Source organism: Tachyglossus aculeatus, chromosome 21, assembly GCF_015852505.1.
Source record: "Tachyglossus aculeatus isolate mTacAcu1 chromosome 21, mTacAcu1.pri, whole genome shotgun sequence".
In the NCBI taxonomy this organism is placed as follows: domain Eukaryota; kingdom Metazoa; phylum Chordata; class Mammalia; order Monotremata; family Tachyglossidae; genus Tachyglossus; species Tachyglossus aculeatus.
In genome coordinates, this window is record NC_052086.1 from 82022223 (window position 1) to 82044460 (window position 22238).

Genomic DNA, 22238 nt, shown 5'->3' on the forward strand with positions numbered 1-22238 from the left:
ACGTGACTGAATGAATGAACGACTGTGAGCCCACTGTTGGGTAGGGACTGTCTCTATATGTTGCAAACTTGTACTTCCCAAGCGCTTAGTACAGTGCTCTGCACACAGTAAGTGCTCAATAAATGATTGATGTTGTTGTTGTTGTTGATGTGGACAGGTGTCAAGTCATCAGAATAAATAGAATTAAAGCTAGATGCACATCATTAACAAAATAAATAGAATAGTAAATACGTACAAGTAAAATAAATAGAGTAATAAATCTGTACAAACATATATACAGGTGCTGTAGGGAGGGGAAGGATGTGGGTGGGAGGAGGAGAGGAAAAAGGGGGCTCAGTTTGGGAAGGCCTCCTGGAGGAGGTGAGCTCTCAGTAGGGCTTTGAAGGGAGGAAGAGAGCTAGCTTGGCGAATGTGCAGAGGGAGGGCATTCCAGGCCAGGGTGAGGACATGGGCCAGGGGGTCGACGGAGGGACAGGCAAGAACGAGGTACAGTGAGGTGGTTAGTGACAGAGAAGCAGAGGGTGTGAGATGGGCTGTAGGAGAGAAGGGAGGTGAGGTAGGAGGGGGCCAGGTGATGGAGAGCCTTGAAGCCCAGGGTGAGGAGTTTTTGCTTCATGCGAAGGTTGATTGGCAACCACTGGAGATTTTTGAGGAGGGGAGTGACATGCCCAGAAAGTTTCTGTGGAAAGATAATCCGGGCAGCAGAGTGAAGAATAGACTGAAGTGGGGAGAGACAGGAGGTTGGGAGATCAGAAAGGAGGCTGATGCAGTAATCCAGTCGGGATAGGATGAGAAGTTATACCAACAAGGTAGAGGTATGGATGGAGACTAGCGGTTAGGAGAGTACATTCCAGAGTTGGCTGACATGTTTTCTCTGCCCACAACGAGCCCACAGTCTAGAGGGGGAGACAGTAATGTAAATCATTTTTGACGTTTCTAGCTATGTATGCGAAGCAGCATGATAGATCGTGGATAGAGCACGAGACTGGGAGTCAACCCTAAGCGCTTGGTCCAGTGCTCTGCACACAGTAAGCGCTCAATAAATACGATTGAATGAATGAATGAATGAAAAATCCCAGCTCTGCCACTTGTGCACTGCGTTATCTTGGGGAAGTCACTTCACTTCTCTGTGCCTCGGCTACCTCCTTTGCCAATTAGGGATCAGGACCAGGAGACCCGTCCAGGGGGCCGGACTCGGGGCCGCTGGGCCGAGTCAGGGGGCGGGATTTGGGGGCGCTGAGCTCGAGGGGGCGGGATTCGGGGGCGCTGAGCTCGAGGGGGCGGGGCCGCTCACTTCTGAAGGGCCGGGCCGAGCCGAGCGGCCGCCGGGCGGCCTGCAGCGCGTTGCACGGTGAGGCCGCGGGGACCGAACCGGGGCAGCCCCGCCCGGCCGGTCACCGGGGGAAGGGGTGGCGGGGAGGCTCTCCTAAGGGAAAGTCTCACACCGGGGGGGCGGGCAGGGGAGGGAGAAGCCAGTCCGAGTTGGGGAAGGGGGCTCCGGGCCGCCGGGTGGGGGGAGATAGAGTGAGGCCCGTTTGGGATGGGGGTAAAAGTTTCACTTTGCACCTGGAACAGGGGAAAAGGGGAGGGGCTCCATGTTGGGGAAGGGCTTCAGCCAGGTTGGGGTTGGGGGATGGGTGCAGGGCAGCGGGAGAAAAGGAGAGGGGGGAAGGGGAGAGCCGGAGCAGGGGAGCCCCCTCCCCCCCACCCCCCGCTCTCCCGCCCGGCGCCAGGCACGGAGCAGATTCCTGACATTCCAGCCTAAGCCGCGCCGGAGTCCGGAGCCCTGGCGCCCTTAGGGAGAAAGTTGGAAGGGAAATGGCTCTGGTTTTCCGCGCGGTGCCCCGTGCCCTCGGTCCCGTGCCTGGTCCCCCGTAGCCCGCCTGATTTCCCGTCCCCCACGCCTCCAATTCCGCGCCGCATGCCCGGTCCCCAGTTCCGCATCGCTCCCCTTCCCCCCGTTATCCCGTCTTCGGCCGTGCCACCTCGCCACCACATTCCCTCCCACCCCAAACACTGCCCTGTCCCCCATCACCCCATCCTTACTTTCCCCACGTTCCCCTGCCCCTCATCGCCCTTTCCCTACTTTCCCCACCTTCCCCAGTCCCCCAGCTCCCCGTTCCCTGGGCTCCCATCTCCACCTTCCACCCAGCTGTTTGCCCAAGCAGCGACCGGCCACGGGGTCCAGAGCCGAGCTGCTTGTGGCCCATATTCTCTAGATGCCTCGCCCCAGACCCCCACCTGTGACTCCCACTCTCCCATCCCTCATTTCCCTGCCCCAGCCCCACCTCTATGTATGCGCTTGTCCCACCTATGCCCCTCTCCTGATCTTAACCACGACCCTGCCCGGACCCTCGGTGTAATGTGCCCCTGGGGCCAGGGAGCATTGGAGCCATCAAAAATGGGGATCATTTTTGCGGGTACCGTGCTTGTCCAGAGCAGAGACAGATGTGGGGTTGGAAGTGAGGGGAAGATGGGAACATATCTGTGGGGGGAGATGGAACACACAAACACGGGAGGCACGGGAGGCGGAGTCTAGCCCTTGGTGTGTACTTGTTCTTGGAGTTACCTTCGGGGAGGGGCGGGGTTCAGAGGTCACTGCACGTGGACCACTGGGGGATGGAGCAAGTTTGGGGGTGCGGGTGACTCCGCTGGAGGGAGAGGGATTGGGGTGAGCTTAGGGGCAGAGAAAGGACTGGGAGGGATGGGGGTGGTGAGGGGAGAGAGAGGTGAGGGGGAGGGAATGTCAGGTGCCAACAATGAGAACGTTTTACTGAAACTTTCTTAAAACTCATAGCCTCAGATTGATAGGGCACACCCTCGGGGCTTCTCAGGGCCAGTGGGTGGTCGGAGGGCACTGAGCAGGGGACAGGTGGAAAGAGCTTAATACAATGCTGTGCAATCAAGTGCTTACTGTATGCAGAGCTCTGTACTAAGCATTTGAGAGAGTAAAGTGCAACAATATAACAGACACATTCCCTGCCCACAAGGAGCTTACGGTCTAGAAGAGGAGACACATTAATATAAGTAAACTGTGAATATGTACATAAGTACTGTCCCCTCTCAGGATCTCACCTGGAGAGTTGTCAGTACTCTACCAGTCTCGACTACAGAAGGGAGAGTCAAGTAGAGGCATACCCATTCCATTCCTAGTTTGGGCAGTAGCTAGAGATTGAAGGGCAATCTGCTACAAGTCAAGATTTACCAATACTGGGCAGCAGCAGCATGGGAGAGAGTTGAGGGTGGAGGCTCAAGTTTACTGCACGGAAGAAGGCAATGGTAAACTGCTTCTGTATTTTTACCAAGAAAACTCTATGGATACACTACCAGAACAATTGCAAGATGGAGGTGGGGCGTTCTGGGAGAGATGTGTACATGGAGTCGCAATGGGTCGGAGACAACAGCGAAAGACAAGACCTAAGTACTGTGGGGCTGAGGGCCAGGTGAATAAAGGAAGCAAATCAGGGCGACACTGAACGGAGTGGGAGGAAAGGGAAATGAGGGTCTAATCAGGGAAAACCTCTTGGAGGAGTGATGCTTTCAATAAGGTTTCAAAACGGGACAGTAATTGTCAGATATGAGGAGGGAGGGTGTTCCAGGCCAGCAACAGGATGTGGGAGAGAGGTCGGCGGTGAAATAAATGAGATAGAGGTACAGTGAGAAGGTTGGCATTAGAGGAAGAAAGAGTGCAAGCTGGGTAGTAGGAGAGTAGAGAGGTGAGGTAGGAAGGGGCAAGGTGACTGAGTGCTTTAAAGTCAATGGTGAGGAGTTTTTGTGTGATGAGGAGGTGGATGGGCAGCCACTGGAAATTCTTGAGGAGTGGGGAAATGTGGACTGCACACAATAGGTGCTTGATAAATCCCATTAATTGGAAAGGGTGCCCCCACTCTCAGGCCAGGGCCAAAGACAGGGGCGGGGAGTGGGACAGGGGCAGCAGAGATCAGTGGGTTGGTCTGCTGAGCAGGCCCCCTGATCGAGAGTGGGAGCGCCTCCTGAAAAGCTGTGTTCCCTGGGTCTGGTGCTGCAGGCGCAGGATGGAGACGGTGGTGATGGTTGCCATTGGGGTGCTGGCCACCATCTTCCTGGCTTCGTTTGCGGCCCTGCTCGCCGTGTGCCGCCAACGCTACTGTCATCCACGTGGCCTGCTGCAGTGCTACGACATCAAGTATGTCCTGTGTGGGCTGGGACCGGGGGTGGGGAGACGATGGGGCAGCGGGGTTCAACCTCTCCCCAAGCCCCAGATGGGGTAGGGGCACAGAAGGAGTCTGGCCCAGGAAGCTGGAGGTGTGCAGACTGGAGAGGGTCAGATTAGGGTGGAGGCACCACCACGAGCAGTAATAGAAGGGACTATTGCCCATTTTCTCAGGGCAGTGCCTGTGGTGCCACCCAGGAGATTCCCAACCTTGTCAGTCTATCCCTTAGCCCATCAGTGGGATTGACTTAGCACCAGCTGGACCCTGTACTAAGCGCTTGAGATGGCACAATGGAAGCCAAGCGCATCCTCAGCCCTCCAGGAACCTCTGCTTCTACATGGGAGAGGAACTAAGGTAGTGCCAAGAGAAGGAAGAACAAGGATGTGAAAGGCCAGCCATTCAATTCTCAGTCTCCTTCCCAGGCACCTCCTCTGCCTCCTGCCCCCTAACTGTGGGAGCGGGGGGGGGGGGTCTGTCAAGGTTCGGTTCTGGGTCCCCTTCTATTCTCCATCTACACCTACTCAATCAATCATTTTTACTGAGTACTTACTATGCGCAGAGCACTATATTAAGAGCTTGGGAGAGTATAATACAACAGAATTAGCGGATATGTTCCCTGCCTGTATCAAACTTAAACTCCTCTGGGGAAGTTATTCGCTCCCATGCCCTCAGCTACCACTTGCTACCAAGTGCTACCACTTCTATGGGGATGAGTCCCAAATCTACATCTCCAACCCTGATCATTCTCCATCTCTGCAGTCTCACATTTCCTCCTGCCTTGAAGACATCTCTACTTGGATGTTCTGCCTTCACCTCCAACTTAACAAGTCCAAAACAGAACTCCTTATCTTCCCACCCAAACCCTGTCCTCCCCATGACTGTAGACAGGACCACCATCCTTCCTGTCTCTCAAGCCCATACCCTTGGCGTTATCCTTAACTCCTATTCCTCATTCAACTCGCATATGTAATCTATTACTAAATCCTGTCGGTTCAGTCTTCACAACATTGCTAAAATCTGCCCTTTGCTCTCCATCCAAACTACTACCACGTTAATAATAATCATAATGATAGCAGTTATTAAGCACTTACTATGTGCAAAGCACTGTGCAAAGCATGTTAATCCCAAAATGTGTCCTATCCTGCATTGATTACTGTTTCGGCCTCCCTGCTGACTTCCCTGCCTCCTGTCTCTTCCGACTCCAGTCCATACTCCACTCTGGAGCCCAGATCATTTTTCTACAGAAACGTTCAGTCCTCAAGAAACTTCAGTGGTTGCCCATCCACATCCACATCGAACAGAAACTCCTTACCATTGACTTCAAAGCACTTTTGCCCTCTCCTACATAATAATAGTAATAATAAAAACTGTGGTATTTGTTAAGCCAGGCACTGTACTAAGCACTGGGATAATAATAATAATAATAATGATGGTATTTGTTAAGCACTTACTATGTGCAAACCAGAGACAAGATAATCAAATTGGACACCTCACTACTCTCCTACTACAACCCAGCCTGCACACTTTGCTCCTCTAATGCCAACCTACTCCATGTACCTCGATCTCATCTATTTCACGGCTGACCTCTCACCCAAATCCTGCCTCTGGCTTGGAACACCCTCCTGTTTTGTATCTTATGGACGGTCACTCTCTCCACCTTCAAAGCCTTATTGAAGACACATTTCCTCTAAGATGTCTTCCCTCACTAAGCCCCCATTTCCTCTTTTCCCACTTCCCTTTTGGTTCACTGTGATTTGCTCCTTTTATTCACCACCCCTGCCGCCACCCTAACAGAATACTTGACATGCGTATCTGTAATTTATTTATTTATAATAATGTCTGCCTCCCTCTCTAGGCTGTAAACTCGTTGTGGGCAGGGAGTGCATCTCTTATATTGAGTTGCACTCTCCTGAATGCTTAGTACTGTCCCTTACACACAGTAAGCACTCAATAAATACAATCGATTGGTGACCTTAAAGAGGGCTAGTCAGGGAGGGAAGAAGGGAGGGAGAAAGTGTTTTTGATATGGTGAGAAGGGATGGAGTTGGAGGCACAGATGGGAGAGGTGGATTTTGAGAGGAGGTGGGAGATCTCTTGAGATACTCCTGGGAAAGATGGGACAGTCAAAGATGGGGCAGGAGGAGAGAGGAACTGGAGAGGAGGAGGGGACGTTTTAGGGAGATATCCCCTGATGTTTTCTGTTTTATTGACAAACTATGTGGTCAGATAATTAGGGGCAATAAATATCATTATTATTATCATTATAATTGTTAAGCACTTACCATATATCAAGCACTGTTCTAAGCACTGGGGTAGCTACAAGATAATTAGGTCAGACACAGTCCCTGTGGATGGAGAACTTGTATTGAATTCCCATTTTGCAGATGAGGAAACTGGGCATTGAGAAGTGAAATGGCCTACCCAAGGTCACCCTGCAGGCAAGTGGCAGAGCCAGGATTATCATCATCATTATTAGTAGTATTAATTATTTACTGTGGTATTTATTAAGCACTTACTTTGTGCCAGACACTGTACTAAGTGTTGGGGTGGATACAAGCAGATCCCTGTCCCACATGGAGCTCACAGTCATTCATTCATTCATTCATTCATTCAGTCGTATTTATTGAGTGCTTAACGGTGTGCAGAGCACTATACTAAGCGCTTGAGAAGTACAAATCGGCAACATATAGAGATGGTTCCTACCCAACAACGGGCTCACAGTCTAGAAGTCTTAATCCCCAGTTTACAGATGAGGGGACTGAGGCACAGAGAAGTAAAGCGACTTGGCCAAGGTCACACAGGCAAGTGGCAGAGCCGGAATTAGGTCCTTCTGACTCCTAGGCCCATGCTCCATCCTCTAGGCCACACTGCTGTTTCTAGAGATGTAGAGGTGGGTTGGGGGGCAGAAAGTTCAAAAAGGGAATTAAAAGTCTAAGTTAACGAGTGCGACAGCGGGCATGGGAGTCAGTAAGTGGGGAGAATTTTGTTGCTGGGCAAAGAGTGAAGTTAAAGCAGGTGAGGATGAGGTCAAGATGAATGAGGTTGGCCTGGTGTCTGGATTTCTGCCAGCAGTGCTCTGCACCTGGGCCAAGACCCTTGGTGGTTTAGCAGATCTACTCGACTACTCCCTTGTGAAGCCTAGGCATTTTTACTGGGTGTCTACTTTACGCAGAGTACAGGGTATCTACTTTGGGCATGTACTGTGTGCAGGACACTGTATTGGACACGTACTAATTGTCAGACACTACATCCTTTCCTGCCTTAACTCAGCCCTCTCCTCTGCCAGACAAAACTATTTCTCCTCCCTTATTGACACCCATGCTGATCACCCCCACCAGCTCTTCCGTACATTCAACTCCCTTTTCAGGCCCCCGGTTCCTCCCCCTCCTCCTTCCCTCACCCCCAACGATCTGGCCTCCTACTTTATTAACAAAATTAAATCCATCAGGTCCAACCTCCCCAAAGTCACTCCCCCCGCTTCTCCAACCTCCCAGCTCTCAACATTCTCTGCTACTGTCCCATCCTTCCCAGCAGTATCCTCAGAGGAGCTCTCCTCCCTCCTCTCAAATGCTACTCCAGCCACCTGTGCTTCTGACCCCATTCCCTCTCATCTCATGAAAGCTCTCGCTCCATCCCTTCTCCCCTCCTTAACTTCCATCTTCAACCACTCACTCTCCACTGGTTCCTTCCCCTCTGCCTTCAAACATGCCCATGTCTCTCCCATCCTAAAAAAACTCTCTCTTGACTCCACCTCACCTTCTAGTTATCGCCCCATATCCCTCCTACCATTCCTTTCCAAACTCCTTGAACGAGTTGTCTACACACGCTGCATCGAATTCCTCAACACCAACTCTCTCCTCGACCCCCTCCAGTCTGGCTTCCGTCCCCTACATTCCACGGAAACTGCCCTCCCAAAGGTCACCAATGACCTCCTGCTTGCCAAATCCAACGGCTCATACTCTATCTTAATCCTCCTCGACCTCTCAGCTGCCTTCGACACTGTGGACCACCCCCTTCTCCTCAACACGCTATCCAACCTTGGCTTCACAGACTCTGTCCTCTCCTGGTTCTCCTCTTATCTCTCCGGTCGTTGATTCTCAATCTCTTTTGCAGGCTCCTCCTCCCCCTCCCATCCCCTCACTGTGGGGGTTCCCCAAGGTTCAGTGCTTGGTCCCCTCCTGTTCTCGATCTATACGCACTCCCTTGGTGACCTCATTCGCTCCCACGGCTTCAACTATCATCTCTACGCTGATGACACCCAGATCTACATCTCTGCCCCTGCTCTCTCCCCCTCGCTCCAGGCTCGCATCTCCTCCTGCCTTCAGGACATCTCCATCTGGATGTCTGCCCGCCACCTAAAACTCAACATGTCTAAGACTGAACTCCTTGTCTTCCCTCCCAAACACTGCCCTCTCCCTGACTTTCCCATCTCTGTTGACGGCTCTACCATCCTTCCCGTCTCACAAGCCCGCAACCTTGGTGTCATCCTCGACTCCGCTCTCTCATTCACCCCCCCACATCCAAGCCGTCACCAAAACCTGCCGGTCTCAGCTCTGCAACATTGCCAAGATCCGCCCTTTCTTCTCCATCCATACCGCTATCCTGCTCGTTCAAGCTCTCATCCTATCCCGTCTGGACTACTGCATCAGCCTTCTCTCTGATCTCCCATCCTCGTGTCTCTCCCCACTTCAATCCATACTTCATGCTGCTGCCTGGATTGTCTTTGTCCAGAAACACTCTGGGCATGTTACTCCCCTCCTCAAAAATCTCCAGTGGCTACCAGTCAAGCTGCGCATCAGGCAGAAACTCCTCACCCTGGGCTTCAAGGCTCTCCATCACCTCGCCCCCTCCTACCTCACCTCCCTTCTCTCCTTCTACAGCCCAGCCCGCACCCTCCGCTCCTCTGCCGTTTATTTCCTCACTGTGCCTTGCTCTCGCCTGTCCCGCCATCGACCCCTGGCCCACGTCATCCCCGGGCCTGGAATGCCTTCCCTCTGCCCATCCGCCAAGCTAGCTCTCTTCCTCCCTTCAAGGCCCTACTGAGAGCTCCAGGAGGCCTTCCCAGACTGAGCCCCTTCCTTCCTCTCCCCCTCGTCCCCTTCTCCATCCCCCCATCTTACCTCCTTCCCTTCCCCACAGCACCTGTATATATGTATGTACATATTTATTACTCTATTTATTTATTTATTTTACTTGTACATATCTATTCTATTTTATTTTGTTAGTATGTTTGGTTTTGTTCTCTGTCTCCCCCTTTTAGACTGTGAGCCCACTGTTGGGTAAAGACTGTCTCTATATGTTGCCAACTTGTACTTCCCAAGCGCTTAGTACAGTGCTGTGCACACAGTAAGTGCTCAATAAATACAATTGATTGATTGATTGGGTGCCTGCTATTTATAGGACACTGTTGCATGGATCATCTTGGTGATCAGCCAATGTCTACCCTCTCCCCTGGCTTCCCTGTGTCCCTTTACATTGCATAAACACTCCTCACCATCCTCTTCAAGGCTCTCCACCATCTCTCTCTACTTTAAATATCAATCAGTTCATCCATCCATCAGTAGTATTCACTGAGTACTTATTCATTCAGTCGTATTTGTTGACCACTTACTGTGTGCAAAGCACTATAGTAAGCGCTTGGGAAAGTACAAAACCACAATAATTGCTCCTCAATTCATTCTCTGCTCTGCCCAAGCCATCCTTCTAGCGTCGCTCGGTCTCGACTCTTGGCCTCTGTCTCCTTGTTCACACAGTTCCTCTGGCTTGAAACTCCCTCCCTCCCCTTGTCGGATGGACCACCACTCTCCCCCTTCCTAAAATATCACCTCCTCAAATAAGCCTTGCCCAGTAAATCAACCAATTGATAGGATTATTTAGCGCTTACTGTTTGCGGAGTAGTACTGTACTAGTAATAATAATGGTATTTGTTAAGCGCTTACTATGTGCAAAGCACTGTTCTTAGCGCTGGGGAGGTTAGAAGGTGATCAGGTTGTCCCACGGTGGGGTGGGGGGTTCACAGTTTTAATTCCCATTTTACAGATGAGGTAACTGTGGCACAGAGCGTTAAGTGACTTGCCCAAAGTCACACAGCTGACAGTTGGCAGAGCTGCTAGTACTGTAGTAAGTGCTTGGGAGAACACCCTACAACAAGGTGGATAAACTTGATCCCTGCCCACCTGGAGGGGCCTACAGACATTAAAATGATCAGTTCCAGTCCCCCAGGCCATACAAAGTCAATAGTATCTCTAGAACTCTAATCCTGACTCTGCTGCTTGTCTGCTGGGTGAACTTGGGCAAGTCACTTCATTTCTCTGTGCCTCAATTGTATCATCTGTAAAATGGGGATTAAATATGTGAGTCCCATTGGAACATGGACTGTGTTCAACCTGGTATCTTGTGTCTATCCCAGCACTTAGTACAGTGCCTGGCACATAGTAAGCACATAGCAAATACCATTAAAAAAAACAAAAATAAAAACTTACACCCCCATCTATAATAATAATAATGATAACTGTGGACCACCCCCCTTCTCCTCAACCCGCTATCCAATCTTGGCTTCACAGACTCTGTCCTCTCCTGGTTCTTCTCTTATCTCTCTGGCTGTTCATTTTCAGTCTTCTTAGCGGGCTCCTCCTCCCCCTCCCATCCCCTTACTGTAGGGGTTCCTCAGGGTCAGTTCTTGGTCCCCTTCTGTTCTCCATCTATACTCACTCCCTTGGTGAATTCATTCACTCACATGACTTTAACTATCATCTCTACGCTGATGACACCCAAATCTACATCTCCACCCCGTTCTCTCGCCCTGCCTCCAGGCTTGTATCTCCTCCTGCCTTCAGGACATCTCCATCTGGATGTCTGTTCGCCATCTAAAACTCAACATGTCCAAGACTGAGCACCAAACCCTGTCCTCTCCCTGACTTGCCCATCACTGAGGACGGCACTACCATCCTTCCCATCTCACAAGCCCGCAACCTTGGTGTGATCCTTGACTCCGCTCTCTCATTCACCCCACACATGCAATCTGTCACCAAAACCTGCTGATCTCACCTCCACAACATCGCCAAGATCCGCCCTTTCCTCTCCATCCAAACCTCTACCTTGCTGGTTCAATCTCTCGTCCTATCCCTACTGGATTACTGCATCAGCCTCCTCTCTGATCTCCCATCCTCCTGTCACTCCCTGCTTCAGTCTGTACTTCACTCTGCTGCCCAGATTATCTTTGTACAGAAACACTCTGGGCATGTCACTCCCCTCCTCAAAAATCTCCAGTGGTTGCCTATCAACCTTTGAATCAAGCAAAACCTCCTCACTCTCTGCTTCAAAGCTCTCTATCACCTCGCCCCTTCCTACCTCACCTCCCTACTCTCCTTCTACAGCCCAACCTGCACAGTCCACTCCTCTGCCGCTAACCTCCTCACTGGGCCTCGTTCTCGCCTGTCCCACCGTCGACCCCTGGCCCACATCCTACCTCTGGCCTGGAATGCCCTCCCTCCACACATCCACCAAACTAGCTTTCTTCTTCCCTTCAAAACCCTACTGAGAGCTCACCTCCTCCAGGAGGCTTTCCCAGACTGAGCCCCCCCTTTTTTCCTCTCCTCCTCTTCCTCCCCTCCTCATCGCCCCCTCCCTTCCTCTACCCTACCCCCTTCCCCTCCCCACAACACTTGTGTATATTTGTACATATTTATTTCTCTAATGTATATATAGCTATAATTCTATTTATTCTGATGGTATTGACACCTGTCTACTTGTTTTGTGTTGTTGTCTGTCTCCCCCTTCTAGACTGGGAGCCCGTTGTTGTGTTGGGACCGTCTCCATATGTTGCTGATTTGTACTTCCCAAGTTCTTAGTCCAGTGCTGTGCACACAGTAAGCACTCAATAAATACGATTGAATGAATCAATCAATCAATCAATTCTGGTATTTGTTAAGCACTTACTGTGTGCCGGGCACTTACTGTGTCCTAAATGTTGTGGTGGATACAAAGAAATCGGGTTGGGCGCAGTCCATGTCCCACATGGGGTTCACAGTCTTAATCCCTGTTTTACAAATGAGGCAACTGCAAGTGACTTGCCCAAGGTCACACAGCAGACAAGTGGTGGAGGGGGGATTAGAACCCAGGTCCTCTGACTTCTAGGCCTGGGCTCTTTCCACAAGGCCATGCGACTTGCTATATAGTGTGTATTTGACTTGCTTATACACCTCTTCTCCCAATTTATCAAAATATCCTCACCTCTTTCATATACAGTTTTATTCAGTTGTGCTTTCAGTTATTATTTTGATGGCTTTTTTGGTCCTCTAATCTATAAACTCGTTGTGGGTAGGGAACCAGTTCTACTAATTCTGTTATATTCTGTTGTATTCAACATTCTGTTAAATGTCTACCAATTCTGTTGAATTGTACGCTCCCGAACACACAGTAAGTGCTCAGTAAATACCATTGATTGATTGATTTAATAGCTTCTGTGTGCCTCCCCTGTTAGAGTGTAAATTTCTTGAGGAAAGGGAACGTATCACTTCTCTATTTAGTACTTTCCAAGCACTTAGTATGGTGGGTGCTCAATAAATAGCATAGTGGATAGAGCACGGGTCTGGGAGTCTAATTCTGGCTTTGCCACTTTCATTCATTCATTCAGTCATATTTATTGAGCGCTTACTGTGTGCAGAGCACTGTACTAAGCGCTTGGGAAGTACAAGTTGGCAACATATAGAGACGGTCCCTACCCAACAACGAGCTCACAGTCTAGAAGCGGGAGACAGACAACAAAACAGAACATGTGGACAGGTGTCAAATCATCAGAATAAATAGAAGTAAAGCTAGATGCACATCGTTAAAATAAATAGAATAATAAATATGTACAAGTAAAATAAATAGAGTAATAAATCTGTACAAACATATATACAGGTGCTGTGGGGAGGGGAAGGAGGCAGGGCTGGGGGGATGGGGAGCAGGAGAGGAAAAAGGGGGCTCAGTGTGGGAAGGCCTCCTGGAGGAGGTGAGCTCTCAGTAGGGCTTTGAAGGGAGGAAGAGAGCTAGCTTGGCGGATGTGTGGACGGAGGGCATTCCAGGCCAGGGGGAGGACATGGGCCGGGGGTTGATGGCGGGACAGGCGAAAACGAGGCATAGTGAGGAAGTTAGCGGCAGAGGAGCACCATACTAAGTGCTTGGAAAGTACTAAATGAAGAAGTGGTACGTTCCCTTCCCTCAAGAAACTTACACTGTAACAGGGGAGGCACACAGAAGCTATTAAATCAATCAATCTGGTATTTATTGTGCACTTACTGTGTGTTTGGGAGCGTACAATTCAACAGAATTGGTAGACATTTAACAGAACATTGAATACAACAGAATATAACAGAATTAGTAGAACTGGTTCCCTACCCACAACAAGCTTATAGATTAGAGGAAGTTAGCGGCAGAGGAGCGGAGGGTGCAGGCTGGGATGTAGAAAGAGAGAGGGGAGGTGAGGTAGGAGGGGGCAAGGTGAAGCCGAATGTGAGGAGTTTTTGCTTGATGCGTAGGTTGACTGGTAGCCACTGGAGATTTTTGAGGAGGGGAGTGACATGCCCACGGCGTTTCTGCACAAAGATGATCCGGGAAGCAGCGTGAAGAATAGACTGAAGTGGGAGAGACAGGAGGATAGGAGATCAGAGAAGAGGCTGATGCAGTAATCCAGTCGGGATAGGATGAGAGATTGAACCAGCAAGGTAGCGGTTTGGATGGAGAGGAAAGGGCGGATCTTGGCGATGTTGCGGAGGTGAGACCGGCAGGCTTTGGTGACAGATTGCATATGAGGGGTGAACGAGAGAGCAGAGTTGAGGATGACACCAAGGTTGTGGGCTTGTGAGACGGGAAGGATGGTAGTGCCATCTACAGTGACGGGAAAGTCAGGGAGAGGGCAGGGTTTGGGAGGGAAGATAAGGAGTTCAGACTTGGACATATTGAGTTTTAGATGGTGGGCAGACATCCAGATGGAGATGTCCTGAAGGCAGGAGGAGACCCGAGCCTGAAGGGAGGGAGAGAGAGTAGGGGCAGAGATGTAGATTTGGGTGTCATCAGTGTAGAGATGATAGTTGAAGCCGTGGGAGCGAATGAGGTCACCAAGGGAGTGAGTGTAGATAGAGAACAGAAAGGGACCAAGAACTGACCCTTGAGAAACCCCTACAGTAAGGGGATGGGAGGGGGAGGAGGAGCCCGCAAAGGAGACTGAGAATGAATGGCCAGCAAGATAAGGGGAGAACCAGGAGAGGACAGAGTCTGTGAAGCCAAGGTTGGATAGCATGTTGAGGAGAAGGGGTGGTCCACAGTGTCGAAGGCAGCTGAGGGGTCAAGGAGGATTAGGATAGAGTAGGAGCCATTGGATTTGGCAAGAAGGAGGTCATTGGTGACCTTTGAGAGGGCAGTTTCGGTGGAGTTTAGGGGATGGAAGCCAGATTGGAGGGGGTCAAGGAGAGAGTTAGCATTGAGGAATTCGAGGCAGCGGGTGTAGACGATTCGTTCAAGGAGTTTGGAAAGGAATGGTAGGAGGGAGATAGGGCGATAACCAGAAAGGGAGGTGGGGTCAAGAGAGGATTTTTTTTAGGATAGGAGAGACATGGGCATGTTAGAAGGCAGAGGGGAAGGAACCAGTGGAGACTGAGCGGTTGAAGATGGAAGTTAAGGAGGGGAGGAAGGAAGGGGCAAGAGATTTCATATGACTTTGGGCAAGTCACTTTACTTCTTGGTACCTCAGTTACCTCATCTGTAAAATGGGGAGTGAGACTGTGAGCCTCCTGTTTGACTTATCCAACCCGATTTGCCTGTACCCACCCCAATGCTTGGTACAGTGCCTGGCACATAGTAAGTGTTTAACAAATACTACAGTTACTATTATTATTATTATTCTATATGCAGTGCTGTATTGGGATACCTGCTGTATGCAGAGCACTCCACAGGGCACCTACTATTTGTATTGGTTGTTTATTGTCTGTGGAATGCTGTGCTGTACAGAGCACCTACCATGGGCAGAGCATTACCTGTTTACCGTTGTGTACAGAGAGCTGTCCTGGGCACGTACTGTGTGCAGAGCACTGTACAGAGTGCCTCCTGTTTGCAGAACACCCTACAGAGTGCCTACTGTAGCTGGGCACTGTTCTGAGCACCTACCGTGGTACTTAGTGCAGGCTCTGGGGAATATTTGATAGAAGGATACAACATCCACTAGATTGTAAATTCCTTAAGGGCAAGGAGTGTGTCTGCTTATGCGTATTGTCCTTTCTCAAGCCCTCAGTGCAGTGCTTTGAACACAGTAAGTGTTCAGAGTGCTCAGTAGATACCATTGATCGACTAATCGATCTACTGATTGATTGGTTAAAGACACAGGCCCTGCCCTTGAGGAGCTTGCATTTAATGGGGAGGGCTGACCCAGAGCCGGGAGTTCCAAGCTCACCCAGCAGGTCTGACCTCCAAGCCTTGATTCTTTGGCTGATCCCCTGGGGCCGGGCCGGGCCGCCCCCTGCCTGCCAGCTAGCCTTTCCCGAGAGCTGCCAGCCCCTGCCTGTCCATCGCAGCCCGCTCCTTTCCAGACCTGGGGTGGACCTGATCGGTGCCATGGAGACGCAATCCGAGCCCTCTGAGCTGGAGCTGGACAACGTGGTCATCACCAACCCCCACATCAAGGCCATCTTGGAGAATGAGGACTGGGTTGAGGATGCATCGTAAGGATCAAGTCCCTTGGGGTGGGGGATGGGGATGATGGGAGCAGGGGTGGGGGGTGTTGTGGGGCACAGCTCCAGTGGCTGCAGCATCTTGGCTCGGCTCGTGGTAAAGGGTCTGTACTAAGTGCCCTTTCTGTGGATGCTGTAGGGCCCAGAGAGGGGCTGGCCCCCAGCCCTCGGGAGGGAGTCCACCAGTCTGATGGAGGAGAATGAATACACACGCATGTGTGCGCGTGCTGGGGGAAGATAGAGGGAGGAGACAAATCCGGGCCCAGTCCATGGGTGAGGGGGCCACCAATCTGATGGGGGAGACTGGACAACACACATACAAACACACACATTGCACACACACTACTGGGAGAGATAGAGGGAGGAGCAAGAAGCAAAGTCTGTCCTAAAATGCCCATGTGATCTACATTAGTGTCCCCAAAGGGCAAGGAGCGGGACTAGGGGGAAGGGGGCTGGGACCCTCAGCCTTAGCTCACACTTCCCCCTCTCCCCGCAGCGGACTGGTGTCTCACTGCATCGCCATCCTGAAGGTGACTTCGCCCCTGCACCCCCCCCGGGTCCCCCTGGAGCTGCCACCCCATGTGTCCCACACCCACCCAACTCCCTGTCCTCTTGGGGGGCTCAACCTGGGGAGAAAGCATTAGGTGACCTAGTCACAGGGGGCCCTTTCCCCTCTCGGGGCCCCCATGACCCAGCAGTCTCTTAGCCTCCCTCTGCTGTCCACACCGCTCAGCTTCCTCACAGCCACCCGGCCCCACTTGACTCCCCACAACCCCTCCCCTCCGTCCCCTTTGCCCCTCCCCCACTTTGATCCTCCATAATCCCTTGGCTCTCCTTTCCCCCAGACCTTCAGTGGCCCCTCAGTTCCCCTTCTTGTTGGCCCTACACAGCTCCCCATGGCCCCTCTGCTGAGGCTGGAGGTTGTGGGGCAGGGCCATGTACCGCGGATCCCACAGGGGTTGCCCTGGTCCCTGCACCTTCCTTGGCAGGGTCGGGGTCTCCCGGGGCCTGGCTTGGAGAGCTGGGGTAGGGCCGCCGGGGCTGATATTCTCCCTGGGGCAGATCTGCCACACGCTGACAGAAAAGCTGGTTGCCATGACGATGGGCTCAGGAGCCAAGATGAAGCCTCCTGCCAGCCTCAGTGACATCATCGTGGTGGCGAAGCGGATCAGCCCTAGGTGAGAGCAGTGTCCAGCGTGGAGGCTGGGATCCCGGAGTCAGGGGAAACCCTGGTCCATGAAGGCCCAGAGACCCTGAATCCAGAAGGGGATGGAAACTGTGGATCCGGAGCGGGCAGAGTCCCTGCTCCACCCAGGAAACTCAATACACAGATGTCCAGGGCACCTGCTGGACTCCAAATCCCAGCAGCTCATAGCACCCTTAGTCCGAGTGCTTCCCACTCTGCTCTGCCCCTGGGAGAAATGGGTGCCAGATGCGGCCTGGCTGCAAGCCACTCGGGTTCGGCCCCAGACTTAGGTGCTAGGCAGGGCTCTCAGGGAGGGCAAAACCCTGGGCCCATTGGGGTAAGAAGAAGGCCCTCAGCCCTTCATAAACACCCCAACCTGGCCAGATAAGGCCAGGCCCTGCTAGATCAGTCCCTTGGCCAACAGCGCTCAGGCCCGGGGTGCATGTGGGTGGCTGAGTGAGGGGTCGTACGGAAACAGCCCCTATGGCCCACCTGTAACTTTATAGCATCAGAGAAATGGACAGAGAGTAAGCTGGGCTGGCTCTGGATGGCCGTGATCAGGCAGAAGCCCAACTGAGGAGGGGAAGGAAGTGGAATGGGGTCACTGTCATTGTGACATTATCATGGCTCTGCATCAAGCTCCGACAGGGTGCCAAGCACTGTTCTGGGTGCCCGCAGTGTGCAGGCTACTGTACCAAGCATATACTAAGTAGCATGGCATAGTGGATAGATAACAGGCCTGGGAGTCATGGTCATGGGTTTTAAACCCAGCTCTGCCATTGTCTGCTATGTGATGTTGGGCAGGTCACTTAACTTCTCTGTGCCTCAGTTACCTCATTTGTAAAATGGGGATTGAGACTGTGATCCCCACGTGGGGCGGGGACTGTGTCCAACCTGATTTGCTTGTATCCACCCCAGCACTTAGTACAGTGCCTGGCACATAGTAAACACTTAACAAATGCCATTATTATTATTGAAGTGCTGTACTGAGTGTCGACTGTGCAGAGCACCCTACTGAGTGCCTTCTATGTGGAGAGGGCTGAACTGGCTATCTGCTAAGTACAGAGCATTGTGCTGGGAACTAGGGAGCATACAGTAGAAGACACAGGACGTGCCTTCAAGGAGCTTCCACTCTGACCCTCGGTGACCATGACCACTTTCAGAGAGGAGCCCCCAATCTGCCCCCTTTTCCACCCACAAAACCTCCCACCCCCTTGGAAGTGAAAGGATGCAGTTGTGACTAGTGGAAGAGAGGAGAGGGGTGATGCTTAGTACCTTTAGCTGCCCTCTGTCCTCTGGGCCTGCCCTGGCCCTGGTTTGTGCCCTGCTGGTGCCCGAGATTTCCCACCCTGGCCAGAGAACAGGCATGGATGATGAAAGGCCCAGCCAGTCGGTTTGTTTTCCAGAGTGGATGACGTTGTGAGGTCCATGTACCCGCCTTTGGACCCAAAGCTACTGGATGCCAGGTGAGCAGGAGGTCTGCATATCACAGGGACCTTGGGTCTGCCTTGGGGGGGGGGTCAGGAAGAGTTGGGAGGGTTGGGGAGAGCCCGGAAGGGGAGGGAAGGGAAGGCTGGGGTGGGTCTGGAGATCCAGGGAAGGTCAGAAGAACGGGAGGTCAAGGGAGGATAGGGAGAGCCGGAGAAGGTCAGAGAGTGGGCACCGCATTCCAACTCTCTGGGGGAAGACAGCGATTTTTGAGAGGCGCTTGCTCCCTATCCTAAAAAAACTCTCCCTTGACCCTACAGCTCCCTCCAGTTATCACCCCATCTCCCTCCTACCATTCCTCTCGAAACTCCTTGACTGTGCTGTCTACACCCACTGTCTCAAGTTCCTCTCCTCCAATTCTTTCCTTGACTCCCTCCAATCTTGCTTCCATCCCTTTCACTCTACAGAAACTGCTTTCTCATAGGTTACCAGTGATCTCCTTCTTGCCAAATCCAACAGCCTCTACTCCATCCTAATCCTCTTTGATCTCTCAGCAGCCTTCAACACTGTTGACCACCCCCTTCTCCTGGAAGCATTATCCAACCTCTCAGCTTCCCTTATACTGTCCTTTCCTGGTTCTCCTTTCTGGCAGCTCATTCTCATTCTCTTTTTTGGGCTCTTCCTCAGTCTCCCACCCACTAACTGTAGGTGGCCCTCAGGGTTCAGTTCTGGGTCCTTTTATATTCTCCATCTACACCCATTCCCTTGCAGAACTCATTCGCTCACATGGCTTTAACTACCTGCTGCTACTAGAGAAGCAGCGTGCCTCAGTGGAAAAGAGCACGGGCTTTGGAGTCAGAGGTCATGGGTTCAAATCCCGATCCGCCAATTGTCAGCTGTGTGACTTTGGGCAAGTCACTTGACTTCTCTGTGCCTCGGTTACCTCATCTGTAAAATGGGAATTAAGACTGTGAGCCCCCCATGGGACAACCTGATCACCTTGTAACCTGAACAGTGCTTTGCACATAGTAAACATTTAATAAATGCCATTATTATTATTATTACTATTACTATTATTATTATTACCACATCTATGCGGATGACCCCGCCCTGATCTCTCTTCCTCTCTGCAGTTTTGCAACCCCTGCCTTCAGGATATCTCCACATGTCCTGCCGTCACCTTGAATTTAAGATGTCCAAAACAGAACTCCTTACCTTCCCACTCAAACCCTGTCCTCCCTCTGATTTTCCCATTTGCTGTAGACAGCACCACCATCCTTCCTGTCTTAAAGCCGATAATCTTGGTGCTTTCCTTGACTCCTCTCTCTCATTCATTCCACATATTCAATCTACCACTAAATCCTGTTGGTTCAACCTTGACAACATCGCTAAAATCAGCTCTTTCCTCTCTGTCTAAACTGTCTAAACTGCTACCACATTAATCCAAGCATTTTTCTACAAAAAACATTCAGTCTGTGTTTTCCCACTCCTCAAGAACCTCCAGTGGTTGCCCATCCACCTCTACATCAAACAGAAACTCCTTACCATTGGCTTGAAAGCACTCAGTCACCTTGCCCCCTCCTACCTCTCTTCACTACTTTCGTACTACAACCCAGCCTACACACTTTGCTTCTCTAATTGCGACCTTCTCACTGTACCTCAATCTCATTTATCTCGCCACCAACCTCTTGCGCATGTCCTGTCTCTGGCCTGGAACACCCTCCCTCTTCATATCCAACAGACAATTACTCTCCCAGCTTTCAAAGCTTTACTGAAGGCACATTGCCTCCAAGAGGCCTTCCCTGACTAAGCCCTCTTTTGCTTTTCTTCCACTCCCTTTCACATCACTCTGAATTGCTCCCTTTATTCATCTTCCTTCCCAGCCTCACAGCACTTATGTACATATCTGCAATTTTATTTGTTTATATTAATGTCTGTCTCCCCCTCTAGGTTTCAAGCACATTGTGGACAGGGAATGTGCCTTTTATATTGTTATACTGTACTCTCCCAAGTGCTTAGTACACACAGTAAGCTCTGTACACAGTAAGCGCTTAATTACAATTGATTGATTAAATCCACTAATAGTAGTCACCCACTGTGCTAGGTGCTGAGGAGAGTCCAGGATGTGTTAGAATCTTAGTTAATCCATCAGTAGTAGTCACTGTGCACTTCCTGTGTGTGGAGCACTGTGCTAAGTGCTGGGGAGAGCCCAGTAGAGGTGGGAGGCCTGATCCCCGCCCCCAAGGAGCTGCCCGGGGGAACGCAGCCCAATTGGTCTTCCAGAACCACGGCCCTGCTCCTGTCTGTCAGCCACCTGGTCCTGGTGACCCGGAACGCCTGCCACCTGACTGGCGGCCTGGACTGGATTGACCGCTCTCTGTCCGCAGCCGAGCAGCACATGGAAGTTCTTCGTGAAGCGGCTCTGGCTTCCGAGCCGGAAAGACCCCTTCCTGGAGCTGACAGCCTTCTGCAGGAGCAGTCAGCCATCTGATGGATGGGCAGACAGACGGCCCCACCTTAATCGCCTCCATTCCCTCTGGGAACACTTGGGGTCAGAGAGGAGCAAGGCCCATCCAAGTAGGCATTACCCTGGCTCCTCTACCCCCTTACATCTCCCTGCAACCCCTAGGGCCTGGTGCAGCATCTGACAGCTGTGCCTATGTCTGTGTCCGGGTCATTGCCATTTGAATCCCTGGGCTTGTTTGTTTTTGTGTTTCCAGGTCCATATATCTGTTTGTGTCTGGGGTGGGGATGAGAGGGGTGGTTACTATGTGTCCATGCAACTGCAGTCGAAGCCCCTGGGCCTGTGTGTGTCTTATGTCCTGGTGACATCACCTGTGTGTCTGTGTCCGTGTGTCTCTGGGTGTGTTAATGTGTGCATATTGTATCCGTTTGTGACTGCCAATCTCCTCCTTGAACCTCTTACTACTTGCCTTAGTGCTACTGCCCAGCTGAGTCCCACCCTCCGTAGTGCTGGGATTGGAGCCCTTGCAAATCACCACACTTTGCAGCACAGGTCTTGCAGGGGTGGGGAGCAGGCGGGCAATGCCAGTGGCCGGGCCCGAGTTCCCTATCCTCTGCCCTCTGTCCCAACTATCTGTAAGCAGGAAGACCTGTCAGAGATCCCATGTCCTCTCTCCCGCCCTCTCCAGGGGCCCTTCTGCTCTGGGACAGTGGACAGCAGGCCACCTGCCCGGTGGCAGTGGCTCTGCTCAATCTCAGGCCCAGCTTGCACTGCAGAGCCAGGACTGTCAGGGCCATAGCTGGACAATCAACGGGAGGGGCATCCAGAAGTCCGGATTGCCCACTCTGGAGAAGATCCTCCTTGCTAGATCCCCAGGGTAGGCCCCAGACCTTCCTCCACCCACACCCCCTCCCTGGAGAGGCCAGACCACCCGATGGCTTTGGTAGATTGTTTCCAGGTGCCAGAAGCTGATAATAAAGCAGATTTAGGCTTGTCTGTCTCTGGTTTGTGTTGTACTTTCCAAGCATTTAATACACTCGGGAGAAGCTCAGTAAGTACTGCTACTGTGTCACTCCTTCTGGCCCTGCCTCTCTGACTGTCCTAGATCCCAGCCAGGCCCAAGCAAGTCACTCAGGGGTGATGGTTGAGGCCACTGCCAGGGGTCAAGGTGAAAGCCAGCCTGGGCTCCTCATGATGGGGGCAGGTCATCAAGGGCATGGATCCCGTCAGGGCTCAGAGCCAGGCCAAATACCAGCCCTTCC

The 22238-nt window shown here is 51.7% G+C and overlaps 1 protein-coding gene and 1 non-coding gene across 3 annotated transcripts; both read left to right on the forward strand.

Moving 5' to 3' along the window:
• Positions 1-1319: 1319 nt before the first annotated feature.
• On the forward strand, positions 1320-21972 carry TMEM98 (transmembrane protein 98). 2 transcript variants are annotated; one of them, XM_038762927.1, is made up of 7 exons: positions 1320-1351; positions 4028-4165; positions 15743-15889; positions 16395-16428; positions 16961-17076; positions 18491-18550; positions 20796-21972. In XM_038762927.1, the coding sequence occupies exons 2-7, from the start codon at positions 4035-4037 to the stop codon at positions 21001-21003; spliced, it is 696 nt and encodes a 231-aa protein (XP_038618855.1). In that variant the 5' UTR covers positions 1320-1351; positions 4028-4034; the 3' UTR covers positions 21004-21972. The 2 variants fall into 2 exon arrangements, with proteins under 2 accessions (XP_038618855.1, XP_038618856.1); XM_038762928.1 differs by having other exon boundaries at positions 1324-1351; positions 15758-15889.
• Positions 3058-3195, forward strand: LOC119943019. Its single transcript, XR_005455506.1, has one exon. It is a non-coding gene; the product is annotated as a small nucleolar RNA SNORA7 (small nucleolar RNA).
• Positions 21973-22238: the final 266 nt, after the last annotated feature.

Coding starts and splice junctions, on each gene's coding strand:
- TMEM98 (XM_038762927.1), top strand. CDS start 4,035: ATGGAGACGGTGGTGATGGTTGCCATTGGGGTGCTGGCCACCATCTTC. Junction 15,890..16,394: donor GACTGGGTTGAGGATGCATC/GTAAGGATCAAG, acceptor CTCTCCCCGCAG/CGGACTGGTGTCTCACTGCA. Junction 17,077..18,490: donor GCGAAGCGGATCAGCCCTAG/GTGAGAGCAGTG, acceptor TTTGTTTTCCAG/AGTGGATGACGTTGTGAGGT.